We start from the raw sequence: 23,884 nt of genomic DNA on the forward strand, positions 1-23,884 counted from the left end.
CTCTGTGGTGCGCCCGTGGCATATACGGCGCAGAGTGCTGGCCGACGACCAAAGAAGTCGAAAGCAGACTCCAGATAATGGAGATGCGAATGCTCCGATGGTGGTAGGCCTCACCCTACTCGATCGCGTCAGGAACGAAGAAGTGCGTAGACGGTTCAACGCGTGCCCATCCCCACGGTCATGAGGCAGTCCCGGCTACGATGGTTCGGCCACGTGAGCCGCGCCAAGGAAGAATCCATCATCAAATCTGTAATGAAGGTGACTGTCGGAGGAGCGAGACCGCGTGGTAGACCTAAACAACGCTGGATGGACACGATCAAGGCCGATCTAGAGATCGCGAAGGCAGACCCGACACGCGTGGCAGACAGAGAGGTGTGGAAGCAGTACTCAAGGACGTTAGCGGACCTCGCCCGAGCGCGAGACAAACGCTGAAGAAAAAGAAGAAGAAGAAGAAGAAGAATGCTAAGGAGTTCTACTTCCCCTCCCCAACTGAAAAGAAATCTGTTCCAAATGCAAAACACAAGCAGAGGAGAGGATTTTCAGTTTTAGTTTCACAGCACCTAGCAGCTTTAGTACAGAACAGTTGAGCTATGCCATGCCCAGGCTCCTTGAAGTCTCCTTGCTCACACAGCAAATACTGTTTCAGTTTCCAAACAGCCCTCAACTCTCCACACAGACAGAACACTAGCCAGATGAATACAGATGGAGGTTGGTAGGCAGAGGCAGAATTTCCCCCCCCTATTTTCCTCCCCAAAAAATAAGCCCGAGCACATAGTTTCGTAGCAAAGCACGGCTATTGAGCTAGTAATAACAATAGGACAGCAATTATGTACAGTTAATATTTTTTACTTTCATTTCAGCTGCTTTCTGATAAAGAATTCAAGAAATATCGGAATCTGGTGGCCTACCTGAGCATATATTACAGTGATTAATTGGCTGAAGATATTTCCTCTCCTACATGCTTAGACCATTAATTTACTTTTTACTTTTACTTCTAATGAACATTTTAATTAATATGTTACTTGGATTCACATACTATTTCATAAAGAATTTCTTTGTTAGCCTTTTAAATGCTTCTATTTTCCTAATGCTCTCCACTATTTCACTATAAAACATTTATTATTTGGAAGTTGCTTCAAATGTAGGAATTTGGATTTTGCCAACAGCCACACCTGTTAAAATGTTTCTGGTTTTGAACAGTTTAGTTAGAAAAAAGCTTAAGAGAAATGCAGATTTTCAAAGTATAATCTCTATTGATATATCAGTTTGAGAGTTAAGGTAGTAATGCTCACAAAAGTCATGCCAAATTCGAGAAATTATTATGGGATCAAGCATGTATTGATTAAAACCTAAAATTGCAAATATTTTGTCCTGCTACTCCATTGCACTGGCCAGTGTCTTTTTTTAAATACAAAGGTATTAGAAGTATGTGCCATATGATCTGCTGCAGATGATACCATTTCTTGCACTGCATATCCTGCATGTGACTCAGAATGGAACTTTTATGGAATATATATGCAAGTATTTCAGCACAATGTTCTTTTCTCTCTGCTGCTGCAGAGAAAACAAACTTAATTAATACTGAACAAGAAACAGAGATTTCCCATTTGAGGAAAGACTTCTATGCTAAATTCTTGTAGGATGCTTTTCACTCAACCTGAATTGAGCTGTAGCTTTTATAGTTAGGAACTAGATTTGTACCATGCAAACTTTTACCTTCTGTACTCTGCAGTATGAGAGAAAACACATGAGTAATAAAATAAAACGTATTACAATTTCTAGTCAGTTTTATGAGATAATATACCAAACTGTCATAGCAGACAATTGCTCTGCTGATGTAGCAGGATACCTAAGTACTTTTCTGCACACCATTGTATAAAAAGTTTTCTTTAAGTTCCTCTTATGCTTGATTTCTCAAAAAATTAGATTTCATTTAGAAGTTTCATATAAAGCCTTATGGAATCCATTGTGTGTCTTGTAAACCAGCAGCTTTAGATTAGAAGGTATACAAAACCACTTGTACAAAATAGAAATAATTTATAGATTGCCAAATTTCAGTTTCAATCCTACAGTAGCCTTCCCATTCTAGTGTGTTTTAGATATTGATTATGTAATTCTCATAACCCTTGCCCATTCATCAAGGATACTTTGGTTCAAATTTTGTAAAATATACCACACTAGGAAAACATCTTTACAGCATAAATCCTGCCTCTCTCTATCCAGTCATCCACTTATTGAAGTAATTGGTAATTTACTGTTAATAACCAAACATCTGCAAACATATTACAGTAAAAGAAACTTAGCAACTGATTGAGTCATTGATTTATTAATATTTTTTTCAAAGAAATACATTACCTGAACAGGAAAAAATAGACGACTTGTTAGTCTTCCATTGAATGTTATTTTATTTCTTTCAGGTTGGGTAACGAAGCATGCACCACATTTAATTTTTGCTAATATTATCATAAAATTCAGAAAATAAATTTGATATTAGAAGTAGCTATAGAAAGATACCACTATTTTCCCAACAGTACATTTTCAACAATAATTTGGGATTTTGAATATTAAAATTTGACACTGCTTATTTAGTTACATAAATCACTCTATGTTATATCCTACGAAGTATTTATGATCAAGAAATAATTCAGGGATATATGTAGATGAGGATGAGGTAGGCTCTCCATTCTTCTTGCAGAGACCTATAGAAAAAATGCACAAAAAAACCTATCTGTAATTGGAATTTCAAGGCAAAATAACTGAAGCCAGAAAAGAGTGGAGGTAGGACTTTCTAATTTTTAAAAAAGTTTAATAGCAACCTTCCATAAGATTTGCGCTAGAGCATAAAGGAATTAATCCCTTTGCCTGTTTGCACTATAATACCTAAATTGTTGGTTGCTATTTTTTCTGGGGCTTACATTACAACTATAGTAAGCACAACTTATTTTTGTTCAAAAGCAAAGTGGCAGTTTCCTAAAGAAGTGTGAGTTTGGGAAAAACATGTTTTCAGTTATTCAACTGTAGGAATACAATAATGGATTTCCCATTGCCTTAATTTAGTTTGACCCATTGTATGTACTGTATATGTGTAACTGTTATTCCAAATAAAACTTTAGGAGTTTAATAGTTGGCCCCAACCTTCACTTTTAACATTATATGATACTAAACAAATATTTCTTTAAAGTTTAAGAAGGATACCATGAGTCCTCCAGATAATTTTTCCCATCCCAATCCTTCCCTTTCAAATAAAAAGACATCATGAAAGATAATCATTCCAAATTCAGAGTCAGTATATGTTTCAAAAGCATTTTCAGTTAGGCCCAGCATATACTACCAGTAGTAGCACTTGCAATGGCAAAGAATTTAATGACTCACAGAAATTTCATAGGATTTATTTCATAATAGGAAAACTACAAATTCTGAATGGAGCTAATAAGGAGGCAACCAACTCTAAGCATGCACATTTTCTCCCAAGTGTCACTCTTGCCTAAATAATAGTGTATCCCATGATCAAAATAATTATTCACCTTATATCCTTCATCAGTTCTCTCGGTCTTTCCTCATGCACTATGAAATCAATCATGCTTAAAGATTGATAATTATTTTGCTATGCATATAATCATTCCTGTGCTTTGCCATGATGATACTTGTGTTTAACTCGCATATTTGAAACCAATCATTCCTATTCATTGTTGGGGCTCTGAATAACCCAGTTACTTTTTTTGTGCTCTGTTGTCTTTACCACCAAAGTCATCTCACCTCATGGTATTATGTTTTTTCCTAGGTCATTCATTCATTCTTTCATTCATTCATTCATTTTGTTGCACAGTGTCTCCCTCAAACATATATAATATTGGCATTCAGTGGACCATAATAAGCAATTATCACCAAACCATGGATTTCTACTTTTCACATACATCCACAACAACCTAAATGCCACTAATTCATGAGAAATTCATATGTTTTAGCCCTTTCATTTATACACCTTCACTTCCATGCATGTGTTCATCAGCTCAAGTCTAGAAGATCAGAACTATTTACTCAGATCTATTAAATTTTTTCTCTTTTTTGTTTTACAGAGGCACAAGATATTTTCCTTTCAACTGTTTAATTCATTCTAAGTCATAGCCTTACATATAAAGGTAGTCCTTTACTTACAACAGTTCATTTAGTGACACATTCAAAATTACAAGGGCACTAAAAATGTTACTTAGGACCATTTTTCACAGTTACGACCTTTGCACCATCACCTTGATCATGTGATCAAAATTCAGATGCTTGGCAACTTTCATATTTATGACTTGCTGTGTCCCAAGGTCATGTGATCACCTTTTTGTGACCTTCTGACAAGCAAAGTCAATGGAAAGCCAGATTCACTCAACAACTGGGTTACTAATTTATCAACTGCAGTAATTCACACAACAACTAGGGCAAGAAATGGGGCAAAATTCACTTATCAAATCTCTCACTTAACAGAAATTTTGGGCTCAATTGTGGTTGTAAGTCAAAGACTATTTATATTATAGCCATTCCCATATGGACCTGTAAATATTAACTTCAGTCACCTACCAGGTCTTTTTTGAAGTTTTCATGTTATACTTTACATTATACTTAGGATAGGAAATGTGTAGATGAGGTTACATCTTTGTCACATACAGGATACTATAATGATTTGTAATGCTGCCCTGGGAATTCACTTCCTACTGTCATCTATTTTTATTAACATTTGTTGTTATTACTGATATTTTAGTATTGGTTATTTTTAATGTTTTTTATTAATGAGATAATGTAGTTGAAAAAAGTTCAAATATTTATTTCTATATGCATTATAACTGGATATTATATTATCATTTTATCTTAAAGAATTGGTACCTCCCCAGCCTTTTCTTTTGTGTTATATCTTTTTAGATTTTAAACCTGAGAGCAGGGATTGTCTTTTCTTAATGATCTCAGAATCAAAGTGAGAGTTAATCTGTCTGAAGAGCAGTGGGAAAGATTGACACAATGCTATTAATAAATTACCTCAGTTCATTAGAACACTCTTTAGTTTATTCACAAGGGGGTTGATTCCTCGACCACAGAAATTGCCAGAGAAGTCATCCAGACCAAGAGTCCAGACCATGGCTCCTCCATACTCTTTCCTCTTCAAAAACTCAGTCTGCAAAGAAAAACAGCAGCTTTTAGAGTTAGCCAAGTTGAAGGAAATTTATATTGAAAAGGGAAAAACCCTATAATCACTTCTTCCATTATGATGACCAAGTGAATGCTCCAGTTACTGTGTTAAAAACTGACCCACTGACAAACAAGAGCATGTTTAAATTGTATAAGAATACAAAGATGTTTAGATTTATAGCTAATATATGGAATGCATAAATAGTCGGCTGGACATTTGATCAGAAATACTTCATGCTATATTTTGTTATAAAATTTAGCAGTTCTATGTGAATCTTAAATAGGGCTCGTGCATCTGAGCTACAAAAATTCTGACTGTCACTAGATGGCAATAAAAAGCAGTTGCTGTCATTTTATAGCCCTTTATTAGTTGTCTGGATTTTTGCAACTTGGAGATGGTGATCCTGCCTTAATGCTCTGGTTTTGTTGACAAAAATTTTTTTTGTATTATTCAATGGCATCAGGCCCAGATATGAATTTATACTGTGTAACAGCATGATAACTTTAATAAGCAGATGAAACTTTTCTATGTACATTGTATATTGGAAGTTAGTCATGATTTTATTTCATGAAATCTGGCTAAATTAGGTTTACCAGTAACTCAATAATGATTATACAAAATGACAACTTACTTTAAACTGAAAACTTTTTTCATCATCATATGCAACCCATTCTCCATTTTTGAAAGCATATGGAACCTTCTGTTCTTTAATCCATGCTTTGCTAGCTCCTTGTAAGAATGCACAAACCTATCAAAATGATTATGATCTGTTTAGTCAAAGCAGTTCAAGAGACAGAACAAAATAAAGCAGAACTGTTTTTATAATATTGGAATTAATTGCTATTAAAGAGCATTGTGTGCTCAAATTTTAACCTACAGCAGATTCTTAAAAATAGATCTCTGTAGAATAAGAATAGGAAAAAAGATGTCTCAACTGATAGCCAAGAAAATGTTCTAATCTTTAGTGGGGAAAGAAATCCCAATTTAAGTGAGTTAAATTATAGTAAACAAACAATTTTGTTCTGTAAATATTTACTCAAATGTAAATTAAATTGCGACATTGCTCCCAATAAACTTGAAAATTATATTACTAAGATTTTCATATTGTTAAGTTTTGATCTTTTTGCCTTACCTTTCTTTCAAGATTTTAGAGACACATTCATAGAAATATTTCTGTTTACTCTTTCAACAAACTCACAAAGCAAGTAAAGCTGAGAGAGAACAATTTATCCATGGCCATTTTATAATCTTACCTATGGAAAGTTCACCCTTAGGTCCACGTTGATAATAGTATGAAGCTGGCTTCTCACTGTTTTCTTGTGCAAGTTAGTTTGTAAATTAATAACCTCCCAGCCTAGCAAAGGCCCCTGGAATTTCCTGAAAATCTTCTATCCAAGCTTAAGCCAATCCAAACCTTAACTTCTGGAGATTAGCCAAGGAAAACTGGGGTTGCCACCTAGTTAAAGAAATTATAATTTTTAATCAAATGAAGGGCATTTACCTCATAATATGCCAGGATACCAGAATGTTTAGTGTAGACACCAGGACTGCCTCCACCAGAGGCTGGAGCACCAACATTAGTATTTGTACTAGAAAGTCTAAAAGTACGTGCATAAGTTGGATACCCCATCATCAGTTTTTCAGATGGTGCTCCACTATCATTCCAGTACTTCATTGCATACTCCTACAGTATAAAAACAAACAAAAATGATACACACATAGTCTGTTCACAGTACAGAACAGGATAGAGGAAGATCAAGAACAGTATAGTCATTTATTAGTCTGTTCAGCAGCAAATCACATCAGATGGACAAATAAATAGCCCCATCTTTTAGTGCCCAATTTTAGTGGAATGAGAAGCTATGGCTAAAGCAAATGCCTTTTACAAATAAATAATAATAAAAAAGATTGGTTCCAGCCTTCTCTATGTCTCTCTCCCTGAGCTAACACACCTCTTTTTCTAGGTTCAGATTATCAATCATACCGTGGTTTCAGTAAGTGAATTAATGATTAAAAATGCTTTCAAGTGGTTACAGTGTACAGCATGCTCAGTCCATCATGATCTTTGCATATTATGCTTAGTGCTTTGTAAGTTTAAAAAAATGAGAATTCAAATAGATGAATTAACTAACTTGGGCTCCTGATTCAAGTGACCCATTAGTTACTAGGTTGTTTATAGGGTGCAAGTCATGTTACAGTCAGAGCTTGCTTAATCCTTTCTTAATTATTGTACCCAACTCAAGCTCTTCTTCTGCATATCTTTTGCCTTTTGTCAGTGATACAGCAATTTTAGCATGAGGGGTTAAAAAAATAAGCCTTTAGCTAGCATCCTGCTTTTCTGAGACATAGAAAATTCAAACGTGTTTTGATTTTGACATACACATACATCAACTATCCTGAGTTTCATCAATATTCTACATATGCTTGTATTGCTTAATCAAATTCCCACTATGAGTACTATAAAAGCTGTAACAGATCTTTATGTTGCCATTTTTCTTACACAATTGTAGAAGGGAACTGGATCGTAGACTACTAAACCTTGATGCAATGGGCTGTTGTGTCCTGTCACTGAAGCCCAACTTCCATGGAAATCATAAGTCATCACATTGATAAAATCAAAATTCCTGATTGCAAATTAAAAATAAAAATTAAGAAACAATAAACAAACAGCCAGTAAAAAGGATAAAAAACAATAGCTATTTTGCAACATAAATATATATGTAATGGTAAGCTAAAGCAGGATGTAGTTAATGCTCTTTAGAAAGCTGTCAAGAAACCTTCACAGAAATATCCTATATCACTTTTTCCCCAATCTGCTGCTAAGAGATAGGATAGACAGAACATTTCATCATCCCATTATTATCTATTATCTGATCTTGCAGAGGTAATATTCCAAACAGTGGTACCTTAGTATTCAACTGCCTTGAAACTCATCAAATTTGGTACTCAATGCATTTTGACATGAAAATGTCCTAGTATTCACGTTCATTTGGTACTCAATGCACAAGCTAGAACTTGTCAGTGTCAGCTGCCCTGTGACTCACTAGATTCCTTATGAAAAAAAATTGTTTGGTACTCATTGTTTTTGGTACTCATAATGCGTCCCAGAACCAATTAAGGATGAGTACCAAGGTATCACTGTAATTTCATATTGGACCCCTTATCTTAGATTGCAAGACCTACTTCCCTAGTGCAGGCACTTCATATGCAGCATCTATGGTTGTTTTGCTTGCAGATACAGCTGCTGAAAGCAGGAGCCGTGGCTTTCCAGTTTGTTCACTCTCCTCCCTAAAGCCTGCTGATAGTTCCTGCAGAGGGAAACAGAAGCAGCAGCAGTTACTATTGCTCATTTACAAGAGACCAGAAAATGTTTCAAAGGAAGTTTTTCATATTAGAAATTTTTCATACACATCAATCATTAAGTCATAGGACTGTGTGTGTGTGTGTGTATGTGTATATATTTACACACACACACACACACACGTTTATATATACATAACATACATATATACAATCGCATGTGTGTATATGTATATACAATATACACACATATAAATATAGCCTATTTAACTGAAACTTCTTTTTACACTGGGTAATTTAAAGAGCAATATATAAATCTTTGTGGTAGAACTACTATCATGTTTTCAGTGCAGGCAGAGCAAAATGTTTCAGTGACTCCCACATTCCAACCACCTGCACTCACATTTTGTTTCCTTTCCCTTACTTGACATCAATTAGAAAACTAACCAGGGGTGGGATTCAATTTTTTTAACAACCGGTTCTGTGGGTGTGGCTTAGGTGGTAGACATGGCTTGGTGGTCATGTTATTGGCTCGGTGTGGCCAACTCAATATCACTCACATCGAGGCATGCATCTCCTTGCTTGGCCTCTCATGACTGTGGGGATGCTGCAACAGTCATAAGTGTGAAAAATGGTCATAAGTCACTTTTTTCAGTGCCATTGTAACTTTGAATGCTCATTCCACACAAGCAAAGTACCAGCAAAGGAGGGGGAAAAAACTCCAGAGAAGTCCTGCCAAGAATGTAATAAGGGTTAACGGAGAGGCAGTTTCTGTAAGCAACACCAGGATGTTTCCTTCCTGCCTTCCATACAGGATTAGGCCTGTAATTTCTTCTAACAACCAGTTCTTTGAACTGCTTAGAATGTTAACAACCGGTTCTAGAGAATAAGTGCGAACTGGTAGAAACCCATCCCTGAAACTAACCGATACAAGCTCTTTTAGAGGAATATGCTCTAAACAAGGAACAGGAGAGAATCTAAATAAGCCTCTAAGTCCAACATACAGTACTGGTGGCATAGTGAAATCCTAAGGGCATACTGAAATCTCTTTTGCAACATGAGAGGGAGAGGTGGAGGAGGTTCTAAGGCAGCTTCCCAGGAAAGGAGCAATGATGTGCATTCCAGATTGTAGCTTCAAGCTCCAATCCTATAGCTCTTAACTTGGAAAAAAAGCATCCCTGAATTCAGTCAAACTTATTTCTGTAGACATGCACAGAATTGTACTGTTAGTCATGAAAGAGTATAAGAATATTTGTAAATAATACAAAAACTAAGTTGGAACTTCAGTCCTACCTTTGCTCTTACTATGTATTTTGCCATTCTAAATAAATAGAGGCTATCTATAAATACATAAGTACTTCATACATGCTCAAAAATATGCTATCATTTTATTTATATATCATTTCAATAAAATATGTATTCTAGGACTGGGTTCTAGAGCAACATTGTGATAAGAGCACAATTCTGAATAGCAAATCTTAATTGGAAATTGATTTTCAATTTTAATTTTAAAAGAATTTTTTTACTGCAGTTTGACTGTTGTTGATTTCAGAAGGGCATTCGTTGCAGAATATCAAACCACAGCAGCCTACAAGGTTCTTTTATGGAAATTTCCATTAAAAGTTTATGCTTTCAGTCTCATACCTGAATCAAAATGGTAAAGAGATGTTTGTCCTCTGGAGGGCTACCTTTGGACCCTGGATATTCCCAATCCAGATCCAGACCATCAAATCCACGCTCACGGAGAAAAGGTATAACTGATGAGATGAATGTCTGGCGATTTGCTGAAGATGATACCATTGTAGTAAATCTAGAAGACATACATTATTTTTGGACAGCATAATTTTCAATGTTCATTGGCATGGACCTCTCTTTTATTTCCGCAGAACATCATGAACCGTAGTTAGAAATTGGCAAGTTCCAGCACTTAACCATCTTAATAAATAAAAATAGAAAATGCTCCATTTGTTTCCAAGTTCAGTCAAATATTTTCAGAGTTTGTAGGGAAAGCTACATGTCCCAATTTACAGTTTAATTTGGTAAACTATTCTATTTTATTAAAAAGTAATGTGAAAACCTCAGCTGATCAGAGCCTTGATGGTCAATGGAGATCAATATTCATAGGTCTTCTCATTGATAACTGTGGTATATAGAACTTTGTAATTCAGAATGGAAAAGGAGTATTTGAGAAGGAAGAAAATTTCGAGAAGAGGAAGATGCATGGTCTAATCTCATGGATAATGCAGGGATAAGGTTAGGAATATATTAAAATACAGTTGTGCAGTTTGTTTTACATGTATGAGAAGAATGCTGTTACTGTTCCCTGTTACAAAACAAATGTCAGAAGAGCAAATACTACAGAATGGCGGATTGTTTGTTAAGTGTGATGGAAGTGGTGTTTCACAGAATTCTGACAAAAATAGTAGAAGAGTAACAATGAAAAAAAATTGGAAAGAACAGTGTAGTTTTCTGCTAGATAGGAATTGTGTGGTCCAGATCTTTGTTCTTTAGCAGTTCATTAAATGTAATGAGTATTTATGCATTATATGTATGAATTTGAAGAACTGAGACGTATTCTCCAAGTCTGAAGGTCCTTCCTATGGCTTCATCAAAGTATTATCCACCAGTTTTTGTAAGAAGTGAATTTTGATAAATGGCTAGATTGCCAAGTTTCATGAAACTATTTTGACGATGCTTCTAAGACAACCTAACAAACACTTGATATCATTTGGGCTCCTTTGCAATATAGAATCAGTATTATCTTGGAACAGCATTGTGTTCAAAAACATAGTAAATAACAGCAGAGAAATGAGGAGAGCTATGGTGCTAGGAATGTAAGTATCCTAACAGGTATTTGGGTTGGAAATATATAAACCAGGATATAAATTTTAATACTGTCTCTTTAAGAGCATGCTAAAAACTGCAATTGGGTGTAGTTACTCAAACATCCATAAGATGGAGCCAGAAACCTGGGTTGTCTTAGACTTAGTCTCAGAAGAGAGTGTGAGTGTATGTGTTTTCTTTCTGTTAGAGAGTATTGCCGTTCCATTTTTCCTACTTGATATTCCTGGATTTGATGTAAGTCTGATACTGAACTATTTTTGACACTGGACTTTGATATTGTAATTATCCCTGGATTGAAAACCTGTGATCAGGTTTTCTTACCTGTGAATGACTTTGGACTGTGTTTGAACTTTGCTTAACGTTTCTGAAAATAAAAACCTATATTTACTGTACAGCGTATCTGTGTGCTGTGTGTGTATTATTCAAACACTACTCTCAAATACGTCTCCCTGTATGCATTCATTCTCCTAACGGGGAATTACCTCAACATATGCCATGCAAAAATAAACAAATAGGTCTTTCTCTCCTTCTTTGCCATCTACCACCAACGCTGTCACACAAATAAACTAATCCACATCTCTGAGTTGATGATTAGAAAATAATGTCCAGGGATTGGAGGGGAAGAGATATGGCCAATGAAAGCCAGGCAGATCCCACTCAGTAGAGACCACCCAACTGAGTCATCGACAGATTGGAAAGTAAAGTGTAAAGCATATGAGATTATATTCTTGGTAAATCCATGCTGGGATAGGGGCAAAACATAAAGACGAGTATGATAAAGGCATGTAAGTCTGATTCAAGCATGGACCAGGAAACAGATTAAGGCAGTGAGGGGGGGAGTTATCCCAGCATTTTTATACTGTAATTATACCAAGTAAGAAAAAAAATCTTACTCAATTTTCTCTATCATGCCTTAAATGTCTCATTACAAATCACCAATAAAGCAATGTAACATGAAGATAGGGGTAATGTTGCAGGAAAGGAGGAGTTAACACATAGATTCACTGCTGTTTCCAAAGCCAAGCTAGCTTAAACTGGCCAAGACAAAACTGTCTTTCTGTCAGAGTTTTCAGCTTGTTTTGTTTGTTTCCACCAGTGAAAGCAGTAGTATAGAAAATTAGCTGTGAAGCCTTCAGGTTGAAGAGCAAAATCCACTTTATAGGAGAAATGGGGAAATTGAAATACTTTAGACTGAGCAATAAACAGTGTTTGCTTGACTTCTCCATAGAACTTTCTGTGTATGTAAATGTGGTTTCCATCATCTTTTTGCCAGCAGAATTCCTTCCCAGCTGCAGAGATGGAATCTCCATCCCTTTCTATCTCCTTTAGATCAGATTAAAAATCACATTATTACAAATATATGGCCTCTTTCAGTGAAAAAGATTAGGAGAAAACACTTACTTTTGGTTATTAAATGTTCCCCCTCCAACAGCCAGCAATGTGAGTAAATTGTTATTTCTGGAAAGCAAAAATAATAATATAAACATTCTGTGTATATTGACAATCAACAATAAGGCATGTCTCGAAAAATTATCCCAAGATTTCCATCAACTGTTTCCTTATATATGTATACCACAAGCTAATAGCCTTTGAGCCGTAATGGTGTAGTCATTAGAATTCAGTAATGCAGGCTACTTCTGCTGACTTCCAGCTGCCTGCAGTTTGCAGTTCGATTCTCATCAGCTGAAGGTTGACTCAGTCTTCTATCCTTCTGAGGTCAGTAAAATCAGGACCCAGATTGTTGGGGGCAGAATACTGATTCTGTAAACCGCTTAGAGGGACTGTAAAGCCCTGTGAAGCAGTTTAGAAGTCTAAGTGCTATTGGTATTGCTTTGAGGAAAACTTTGTGCCAAGGATTTATTGACACAGTAGCGATTAAAGAAACCATACATGATAGACCAGAATATAAAAGGCTTTCACATTCTTGGCTTCTCTGGCAGTTCCAATAGTGATAGAGAACAGCATTTCTCCTTTCTCTTTCTCATTGATATTTCCAATATAATTTGGATTGCTCAAACAAATCTAAAAATTCAAGGCTGACGCTAGTATTATTTTAGTTAGATTATGATTTACTAAGATTCTTTAAATTATTATTTTCTTCTAGATGAAAAGCTTGGGTCCATCTATCTCATACTCAACATACTCAGCTGGCTGTTTATGTTTGAAACAGGCTAACAATATATATAAACATTCATAACTAACATTTGCATTTTCCTAATGGTAAAAGAGAGAAAGAGAGCAGAACCACTGGCTTTTAAATTAAGACATTCCATTTTATGGGATATATATACTAGGGATATATCTGTAAAAAAAGGGTTATTTGCATATATTGGTTTGATCCCTATGAAATATATCCACTCCAAGCAATATCCAATGTTCCTTCATCCATAAAACATACAATTGGTTTGTGTAAAGTTGATTGTGAATCATCTTGCTTCAAAGTGAGATTCCTAAAGTTATATCAAAAGAGTCTGGCTAAGCTAAGAAGAACACAAAACTATAGAGAAAGCTCTACAATATCCTTAAAATAATTTGAAAAACAAAGAAAAATACCGATACTCTCAGAACTGAATAGGGGAAAGGGATGTCATTCATATAGAACAGAACAGAACAGAACAGAATTCTTTATTGGCCAAGTATGATTGGACACACAAGGAATTTGTCTTGGTGCAAATGCTCTCAGTGTACATAAAAGAAAAGATACATTAGTCAAGAGTCAAGAATCATAAGGTACAACACTTAATAATAGTCATAGGGTACAGTAAACAATCAAACCATACTTGGAAACGGTCAATATAAATCATAAGGAGACAAGTGACAAAGTTATACAATCATACAGTCATAAGTGGGAGAAGATGGGTGATAAGGAATGATGAGAAGATAGTAATAATAGTGAAGACTTTGTAAATAGTTGAACAGTGTTGAGGGAATTATTTGTTAAGCAGGGTGATGGCGTTCAGGAAAAAATTGTCCTTGTGTCTAGTTGTTCTGGTGTGCAGTGCTCTATAGCATCGCTTTGAGGGAAGGAGTTGAAACAGTTTATGTCCGGGATGTGAGGGGTCTGTAAATATTTTCACAGCCCTCTTTTTGACTCGTGCAGTATACAGGTACTCAATTGAAGGCAGGTGGGTAATAATTTTTTTTTCTGCAGTCCTAATTATCCTCTGAAGTCTGTCTCTGTCCTGTTGGGTTGCAGAACCAAACCAGACAGTTATAGAGGTGCAGATGACAAACTCAATAATTCCTCTGTATACATGACATAGCCTGCCCTACCTACTTTATATTTGTCCTAGGCACTGAGATTATGACCATTTGACAATATTAACAATAACTAAATATCCACAACATAGTGATGATTATGTGATGATCCATAAGGTCTGAATTAAGCATCTTTTTTCTGTTTTTCCTGGTTTTGGTGCTGTCATCTCATTGATAAAGGCAATATTATTGTTTCACAAATATATTTCTTCAGAAAATTACTTGCCTTTCCTTTAGGGCATTGAGTTTTCTGTAAAGTGTTTCATCATTCCATTCTCTAGTTGTAATTTGATTGTTGTCCATATCCGCAAAAGCAAAAATCAAGTGGGTGCACAGAAATGGATCTATGTTATCTGGGGTGAACATGGCCGGTTCTTTCCTATACTGAGCCCAGTTGGTGACATAACAAACAAGTTTGTAGGTAGAACCTGAAAACAGATATTACAAATAGCTAAAACTGCATGCAGTTTATCTTCACTATAACACTTGCCTTCTTCCCAGATGAAAAAAACACAATTCCACTGGTTTTAGAATAGTGGAAAATGGTAAACTATAAAAAATGTAAAGTATGCACATATGTACATTTGACCTTTGAAAGCAGTACTGACTCATTTATACGATTAAATTGAGTCAAATTAAAAGGTTTCTGAAATAATTAGTTTTTCCAAGTTAAGTGTCTTGTTGTATGAAACAGTGACATTTTAAGATAAGTGACTTTTTCATAAATGAGACATTAGCAACTTCAGCTAAGAACCAGGAATATTTTGGAAAAAGTAGGAACATTACAGGGAAGGCAGATGTTACAAGCTTCAATATCGCTATGCATTCTTTATTTCTGGACCTGGGGAACTAACTGTCTCTGTCCTTTTCATTATAACCCATTTTTATTATTCTTTGTGCTGTCTGTTGACATAGCTCAAAGTATCCAGAAAAACTCTATAAATGACTCAGTCGTGCATCTGAACTTGTTCCATCATCTATCTTCTTTGGCAATAATAAAAAAAAAATTAGAGTAGAATAGCATTTTTTATTCCATCTAGAACAGGGCTGTAAAACTGCTGGCTCGTGGGCCGGATATGTCATGTGTTGACCATGTCCACACCAGGTTTGGCAAAGGGGGGAAAGTCCTGATGCATCACATGACACTGCTATGACGTGAGTTTGACATCCCTGATCTAGAATAACCAGTAGGAGTATATAGATACTAGTCAGCATTTATATACTATTTATTGATAAGGATTTTTGCTCTAAATTATGTGTAAGGCAACTGATAAAACATTGTAGAGTTATTCAGGTCTTAATTATACAAGGGGAAAAAATTATTCTGCTGAAAGAATTTGTCTGCTAAACTTCCTTGCCTACATATTTTAAAGCAAATATGGGAGAAAACAAACCCTGAAAGTTTCATCCAATGGGATAAAACTCAGAAACTAAAACTTGATCTGTCTAGGGCTAATGAAATTGAATTTAAAATTCTGTCAGCAAATTGGTTTTGAGGGAAATCTGAATATATGCAGTAGCTACAGAGTGGGGGAAGAACATCATCAAGAGTTTTCAGAAGTCACCAGAAAGAAAGAAATTAGTCAGGCCATTGTTAAAACCATTGTAGTTTGGGGAAAAGCAGAGCTTCAACATAGTAAATTAGTCCAAATAGAAGATTGCCCTCTGTACTCCTCTTAATGCTGATTAGTGTCTATAGTTCCTCCTGTAAAGTTTGTTCTATTAGAGACTTGCACGAATGCTACGTTCCTTTAGAATATAGCATAAAAGAATCATGTAATTATGTGATACAAGGAGAACTGGAAAATCCATAGTTAAGGAGGCAAATTTGGCCTATGTTTTAAATAGGGATTCTAATTAATTTCAATCTCTCTTGCTCTCACATAGAAACAGTATTTAAGAAAGTATACGCAGGCTTAACTCTAAGTGTGCTTTATTTCTAAAACATTCACTACTTTTACTGTATCTTTTTAAATTCTGCTTCTGGTCATGCTAAGACAGGCTGCTTAAGATTTTTTGAACTGAACTCCTCAATTAACAAATACAAGTAAAAGAGTCCTACCAAGCTGCAGATTCAGCAGAACAATGAAACCTGCAAAGCAAAAATGCTCAACATCAGGAGTAGATAAGAAGTTACAATAGACATCATGTATTATTTATTTCCTAAACTGTAGACAGTTGATCAAATGAGTCCATAAAATATGACAAAATAAATATCTGAGATCAACTAAATTCAACAATAAATTGCTCATCATCTTTAAAACTACCGGGTATAGTTTTTTTAAAACAAACTTTATTGATTATACAACTAAAATATCAAACAAGCACATATACAACACACAGAAAAAAAAGAAGGAAAAAAGAAAAAAAGATTAAAAACTAGCAATTCTATTATCGACAGTCTATGGTTCCTTGTTTGTTATCAATATTGGTGATATATTTACAAATACATCTTATTGCGAATAGGATTGTAAAAAAACCCATTCATTTCTTTAGCACTATTTTGCTTATTTGTAATAAGGCTGATTCCTACTTCCCACTTGCACAGGCACAAGGATGGGCACTTCCAACAGTTTGGGAGGAAACAAATGATTGGCTGCATCCTCAGCCCTTCCCTACCATGACCTGTTGGGCAGGGGACCTCCACCTGAGTTTTCTGGCTCTGCGTCAAGAGTAGTGCTTTTTTCCCTCTATTCTGGAAGCAGCAAGGCAGTCTACATTCTGTCTCCTGCCTGTCATTCCATCCTACATAATGACTTTGCTTCAGTTGTTTGGGATGTGCTCTGATGGGCTAGGCCCCCTTCCATGGATCTCTGGTCTCTGCCTTCAAGGGCCATTTTGTCCAGGATAACTGGGGGTGCCTGTTGTGAAAGGCTGGATCTTTGATATGGGTTTTGTTTCTTTTTTTTAAATACAGTCTCTGGTGGAACTATGAAAACCTGGCCTTCCTTTTAACTATTTGAAGCTTGACAGGGTTTTGCCACATTTGCAAAATAAAAAATAAAAAAATTGATGTTCTTATGCTGCTCTACTCTAAAGTGGTTGCAAGTGGTAGAAAGCACTGTCTTCAGAAGTTTTGCTCACTAAAAAAAAAGTAAATACTGTTTGATTTTTCTATCATCCAAGGAAAAAGAAGCAGGGGAATTATCAATCAGGGATCATGTTGACTATGACAGGCCATCTGGCCATTGCTGTAGCCAAAAAAGAGAAAGAGGTAAAATCCAGAAAGGGGTTCCTTAAATTGGCTTTCTTTCTAGCCAATTTACACAGTGAGACAAGTACGCAAAGGCTACAGCACAGAAAAACCAATAAATATGCATGTTCACTCACCGGCCCAAAGTTTTGGATTCCCCATTTGGACACCTGCACCTAACCAATCAAATGCATACAGATAAGACAAATAATTACAGAGATGCTTCTGCACTTTTTTAAAAGTTAAGTCCATAATCTTGAATATTAGTCCATTTAATGCTTTACTTTTAATGTCTTATTTTAGTTGCAATTACTGATTTGGAAAAAGCCAAAATTTAACAAAATTGTTCATTCCATCCTTTTCAAATTAGCAAGTTTTAATGCCGTTGACATTGTAAGTCATCTGTGCATTCAGCATAATAATCAATGTGCAACAGAAAAGCCTAAACACTCAAAATCCATTTAAATAATTCTTCACATACCTATTAGCTTGAGAAAATCGTTGCAATTGAAACAGCCTGACTGTCTCTGTTATGCTTCTGCCCATCTGCAAAGTTCTGGAAAGGAAGGAACTTCTCCTATCTCCAGCCTTTGCAGAAATCACTTTGTCATTCTCCACACCCAGATTGTTGGGTGTTTTTTTTAAACTTTCAAGAGCTCCTTGTGTCCCTATTAAGTAAACACAAGTCAAGCAGGAAGTCAAGCAGACCTAGAGAAATTACACATATATCAACTTGACCTCAATACATGAAAAAAAATCCTAGAACAATAATCAAGCACTTAGAAAGAAACAAGGGGATTACTGAAAGTCAGCTTGTGTTCGTTAAAAGCAAGTTATGTAAACTCAATCTTAACTGCTCCTTTTTTTAGAAAATAAACCAAGTAAATGCTATGGATAACACATATTTAAGCTTGGGTTAAACATTGGATTATGTTCCTTCAGAAAGTGGAGCTATCTGGAATGGACTGCCAGATGATTTCATAGTTGGATTAATGACTATATGCAACACATGGTGCTTAATGGATGTATATCTACCTGGGGAAATATTCCTCACGCTTCTGTTTTTGGAGCAAACATACTTCAATATTTTTATAAATAACGTAGATGTCATAAAAGAGATATCAGCAAATCTGCAGATGATACAGTGCTGGGGGTTGGCATTGCTAACTTCAGAAGACAGAGTCAAGATTCAAAAGGATCTTGATAGATTTGAATATTGGGCTGAATTCAACAAGAAGTGTTCAGTAGTGATAAATGTAAGGTTTTATACCTAAGTTGATAGTACTTTTGAGAAATATCTGAGAGTCCTGATAGGCCACAAATTAAGCATGAGCCAACAGTATGCTACAGGTGCCAAAACAGCCAATGCAGACTTAGATTACATCAAAGAGAGCTAACATGGAGATGACAGGAAGTGATAGTTTTACTCTACATTACACTGGTCAGTTTGCATCTCCACTTAGAATCCTGTATTCAGTTTTGGATATCACAATATAAAAGAAGGATGCTGAAGAAGTGGAAAGATTACAGAGAAGAAAAATAAAATTTATTTATTTATTTATTTTTGTCAATTGCTTACAAAATAATAGGTATAAGTAAAAACATAGTTATGAATACATGGATACATATAAGAAAAATAAAAAATAAAAGTAAAAGAAACAAGTTGATGTGGGGCTTGGAGGTGAAATCCTATGAAGAAGAAAAGTTAAAGGAACTTGGTATGTAAAGCCTAAAGGGAAGGCTAAAGGAAGAATGATAACAGTCTTCCAGTATTTTAAAGGTGGTGACAGGGAAGACGGTGTGGATTTATTTTCTGTAGAGGTCAAGGGTGAGATAAGAATAATAAGTGGAAGTTTTACACAGAGATTCAAACTCAGAATGAGGAATTTTCTTGTTTTCAAACTGTTGAACAAGAAGTTTGAACAAGATAGTCTAAGAATTCCTATCCTAGATTTGATGTTACATTTATATTCCCTTCCAACCCTCTGATTCTGTGATTCTAAGCAGAAAATATCTATGAATAGTGTTGCTTCGAAACAACATGGGCTGCAAACATTTAATATATACAAAGAAACAAGATGAAAGGTATTACTTTGAAGATCTTAGCAGAAACAATATTTTCATAGAATATGCAGACATAAACTTAAAACAAAACAAAAAATTTAGAAACAAAACCAGCAAGAAAAAGAAGAGGAGGGGAAAAAATATGTAATAGTCTTTTACCTTGGGAGTTCAAAATACTGATGAGGATAATAGAGAAATACGTGGATAATCAACATTTACTATATCTGAAATGATATTTTGATAATGAAACAATCTGTCAGGGAAAATCTGTGTATGGTGCTCAAATAGGGCTAAGCCTATTATCCATTAAGGGATTTTTTTCTTGTAAAATTTCCTCGAATGATAATTGTGTTCACATGTTCTGGTGTTTCACAATAACAGCTTCTAACCACAATACAGCTCCTAAATATAGTAAATGAATCATTTTTCATGTAAGTTTTTATCTGTTCTGGAAAATGTAAACAATAGTCATGCTACATCACTTACCTGTTGTATTGTACTATGGAACGTGTTTCTTTGGCTTTGTCCTTACCCCAAGCAATTTCTGGGTTTGTCCCCAGAATGAACTGTAAACTCAGAATGATAGGTAATACACAGTCTACCAAATTACATGTCCAGAAAGATTGGAGCAATGCACTGAATATACAAGAAAGAAGAAAGACTTCAGTCACATGGTGGTAGATGCTATTTTGCTTTTGTTTTTAAATAGGACATATCCAAGAGTAGCATTTTTTAATAAGCACCATCAAAAGTTTGTTCTACATAGTTGTTCTGAGATTAAGCTAAATCTCTAAAGAAGAAATTGGTGAAAACTCCTATAATCAATACCAAGAGCCAGATTCCTTTCTTGCAACTAAAATCAATTGCAGTGGACTTCTTTCAGGAAGGAAAAGTATATAACTAGTAATCACATGGGAGAAGAATGAAGCACATTCATTTCAGCTGCTGGTAGATCAGGTATAAACCATCAATTGGCTAGAGTCCAGTGTTTTCCAGCAGTGTTTAGAATAGCAGCCAGGTCATTTTATATAAATCTTGTTCAATGAATCCTCAAAGAGCTGTTTTTGATTGCAGAGATTATATAGGCAGTACGTGGCTCAACAATAGTAACTTTCAGAAGGATCTAGGTGTCCTAATGGCTCATCATTTATGCATGAGCCAGCTGTGTGCTGCAGCTGCCAAAAGAAGCCAATCTAGTCCTAGGCTGCATAGCATCAAGGTCATGACAAGTATTAGTACTACTCTATACTGCATGAGTAAGATATCACGTTTCCCCCCTTCATGGAGCTGGGGTGGGTGCGGCCTGCTTGTGACACCTCCTGCCTGCAGGCCACCAGTTTGACACCCCTGGAAGGGAACTCAGTATGTTTAGTCTAATGAAGAGGATTAGGGTGACATGATAGCGGTCTTCCGGTACTTGAGGGGCTGTTACAGAGATGAGGGGGTTCACTTATTCTCCAAAGCACCAGATGGCAGGACAGGAAGTAACAGTTGGAAGCTCATAAGAGAGTTCCTGACAGTGAGAACAATTAATCAATGGAACAACTTGCCTCCCAGAATTGTGCTTGCTTCATTGCTGGAAACTTTCAAGAAAAGATTGAATATCCATTTTTCCAGAATAGTATAAGGACTCTTGCCTTAGGTTGGGGGATGGCCTAGAAAACCTCCAAGGTCTATAATTTTATTATCTCTTGTTGCCATTAGATGACCTTTCAAACACCTGACGTGTTTCTGCATAAATGGTAATAAAGGAGCTTCTTTCTTCATTTCTTTCACTTCCTGCAAAGCAAAAGCGGTTATTGTTCTCAGGCCTGGATACTGGCCTTCTGTAAACAGAAATGCACCCAGTATTTCACATTTAATATAATCTCAAGAAAACATTGCTGTGTGAAGAGTAACATGTTGCGTAATGATACTTGACCTAAATCAGCTTAGTTGCATCATGTACTAAGTTGGGCAAGATTTTACCATCCTCCATAACCCTGCCTAATTAACAGGACCAAAGTGAAGTATGCAAATGAAACAACATGTGATGCACACATATGCAAACATTTAATATGTTTTGGTACAGAACTAAATTACTTAGTACAAAATTGCAATTTGTTGTTTTTGTGCATATTTTATTTTTTCAGGCTGCTGGACTCTCAAAGGATATGTGGGAGTCAAATCAAATACGGCACACAGGAGGCAGTAGTGGTCAAGAAAAATGCATGGCGGACAGAGGTGTGTGTGTGGTGTTGCACCGGTTGGAAATGCTACAACAGGGGATGGCATGGGTTAGGAAGGTTGCCTGGGGATGCTTGGGATTCTGCAAGAGGTGCCGTACATGTTAAGAGACAGCATTTGGGGCAGTGCAAGTGCTAAAGGGGCTGCATGGGTCAGGAAGAGTGCCTGGAGTGCATCAGAAAGGTAATGCAGGCCGGGGAAGAATCATGGGGGTGGGAAGGTTGCATGGGGATGCCTAAGAGATGCCATTCGAGTCAGTACATGGGAGCACAACATGGATCAGGGTGTGCAGGCAAGCACAAAAGATGTTGTATGAATCAGGGAGGGTGAGGAGGGGACAGTGAAGATCAAGGAAAGTGTGCTGGGGATTCCTTCCTCTTTATTTGGCCCTTCTTTCCCTTTCCTTTCCAGCAGGCACGTTGGGTGGGAGAGGGAGCAAGAGATTGCAAAACTGGCTTGGAAATTGTCATGGAAAGTTGAAAATGAAAGACATGTGACCTCCAACAGTAGCCAATAGCATGAAGCACCCACAACTTCCCTGAATTTCATTCCTTTGGGAGTTGTGGGTCCTGGATTTTGGACACATTCTGCATTTGAGGTAATTCAAATATTGCTGCCTTATAATGCACTATTTTGGACACTTAAAGGTCATGAAAGTTTTAGTATACTATGTACTTAATATTCACACACACAAAATATGTACACTGTATCTAAACCAGTGGTCGCCAACGGGTGAAAATTTTGGTGGGCCAGAGAAATCTCACCCCCAGAGCACTTAAGTAATTAATCCAGGCTGCGCAGAAACACAAGGCTGCACCACCCACATGGCCCGCGGAAACCCTCCCCGCCCACTCATTCCTTACCCAGCAAACTTACCTGCTAAATTGCTATTTTTCCTTTTTCTGACCATCAGGTGTTCTGCTGTGCTGGGAGATTTAGATCAGTTAGAAACCAGGAAATGGTTGGATTTCTTGCCTTCTAACAAGATCTTTAGATCTTTGGCTCTGCTTTTAAGCACAGCCAACCTCCCTTAGGACTGAAGGTTCTATTATTCAGTACAGACTGACGGCAAGAAAAATTGAGACTGAGCTAGCCGATGGCAGATAGATAGATCACAGAATGATTCTGTGAGCAACTCAATCTGCCTGCCTGCTTTGGCTGATTTTGAGTAAAAGTTGTGAGTTAATTTTGTGAGTTTGCTTCCAAGCAAATTTTATGTGACAGACTGAGCTAGTCGATGGCAGATAGATAGATCTCTGAATGAATCTGTGATTCTATGAGCAACTCAAATCTGCCTGCCTGCTTTGCCTGATTTGGGGTAATCAGAGAATTTCAATCAGAGAAATAGCAGAAAATTCCAATGGGCCACAAAGTTTATCAGCCAGTGAAAGCAAGTAACAGAGCTGTTTCTATATACTTTTTTAAATGTAAAGGCTAAAAGTGAAAACCCAAAATGCTATTTTTTTATAAAAAATTCAATATTTATATAAATATTTATAATATTTACATACAAGCTATACCCAGCCAGTCACATGATTACCAAACCACACCCACAAATTATGCCATGCTCACAGAACCAGTTAGTGGTCCCTGGGAGTTAAAATTATGAGTTTGGTGGTCCCTGAGGTCCAAAAGGTTGGCGACCACTGATCTAAACAACTTTATCTGATCAAATAAGAGTAAATGGAGTGTAGTAACCTTTGTTGACTCAAAACAATTTTTTTTTCTCCAGCATTTCATTTTGTTTTTAATTTTTCTTGATAGTTTAAATGTATAAGAGAAGATTATTTTATTTTTGAGAGCAAATACAAAAACACACGTGGTCAGTA

The 23,884-nt window shown here is 36.2% G+C and overlaps 2 protein-coding genes across 4 annotated transcripts in view; one reads left to right on the forward strand and one right to left on the reverse strand.

Moving 5' to 3' along the window:
* The window catches only part of CIMAP3 (ciliary microtubule associated protein 3), a 25,336-nt gene extending 22,215 nt beyond the window's left edge, over window positions 1-3,121 (forward strand). For all 3 annotated transcript variants that reach the window (XM_087929507.1, XM_026715583.2, XM_026715584.2), the window contains one exon: window positions 861-3,121. In XM_087929507.1, coding sequence (XP_087785633.1) covers window positions 861-932 — 72 coding nt within the window. In that variant the 3' untranslated portion in view covers window positions 933-3,121. The remainder of the gene's footprint in view (window positions 1-860) is intronic.
* Window positions 2,311-20,699, reverse strand: LOC113446105 (acidic mammalian chitinase-like). Its single transcript, XM_026715582.2, has 13 exons — window positions 20,316-20,699; window positions 18,247-18,433; window positions 17,903-17,941; window positions 16,635-16,664; window positions 14,799-15,000; window positions 12,716-12,772; window positions 10,115-10,280; window positions 8,354-8,478; window positions 7,671-7,794; window positions 6,672-6,854; window positions 5,802-5,918; window positions 5,020-5,155; window positions 2,311-2,699 (listed from the first exon to the last, which is right to left on the reverse strand). Exons 3-12 carry the CDS (start codon window positions 17,925-17,927, stop codon window positions 5,021-5,023), a joined length of 1,164 nt encoding a protein of 387 aa, XP_026571367.2. The 5' UTR covers window positions 17,928-17,941; window positions 18,247-18,433; window positions 20,316-20,699; the 3' UTR covers window positions 2,311-2,699; window position 5,020.
* Window positions 20,700-23,884: the final 3,185 nt, after the last annotated feature.

The sequence above is a fragment of the Pseudonaja textilis genome, chromosome 3 (genome assembly GCF_049901715.1).
Source record: "Pseudonaja textilis isolate UNSWEBS1 chromosome 3, rPseTex1.2, whole genome shotgun sequence".
NCBI lineage: Eukaryota > Metazoa > Chordata > Lepidosauria > Squamata > Elapidae > Pseudonaja > Pseudonaja textilis.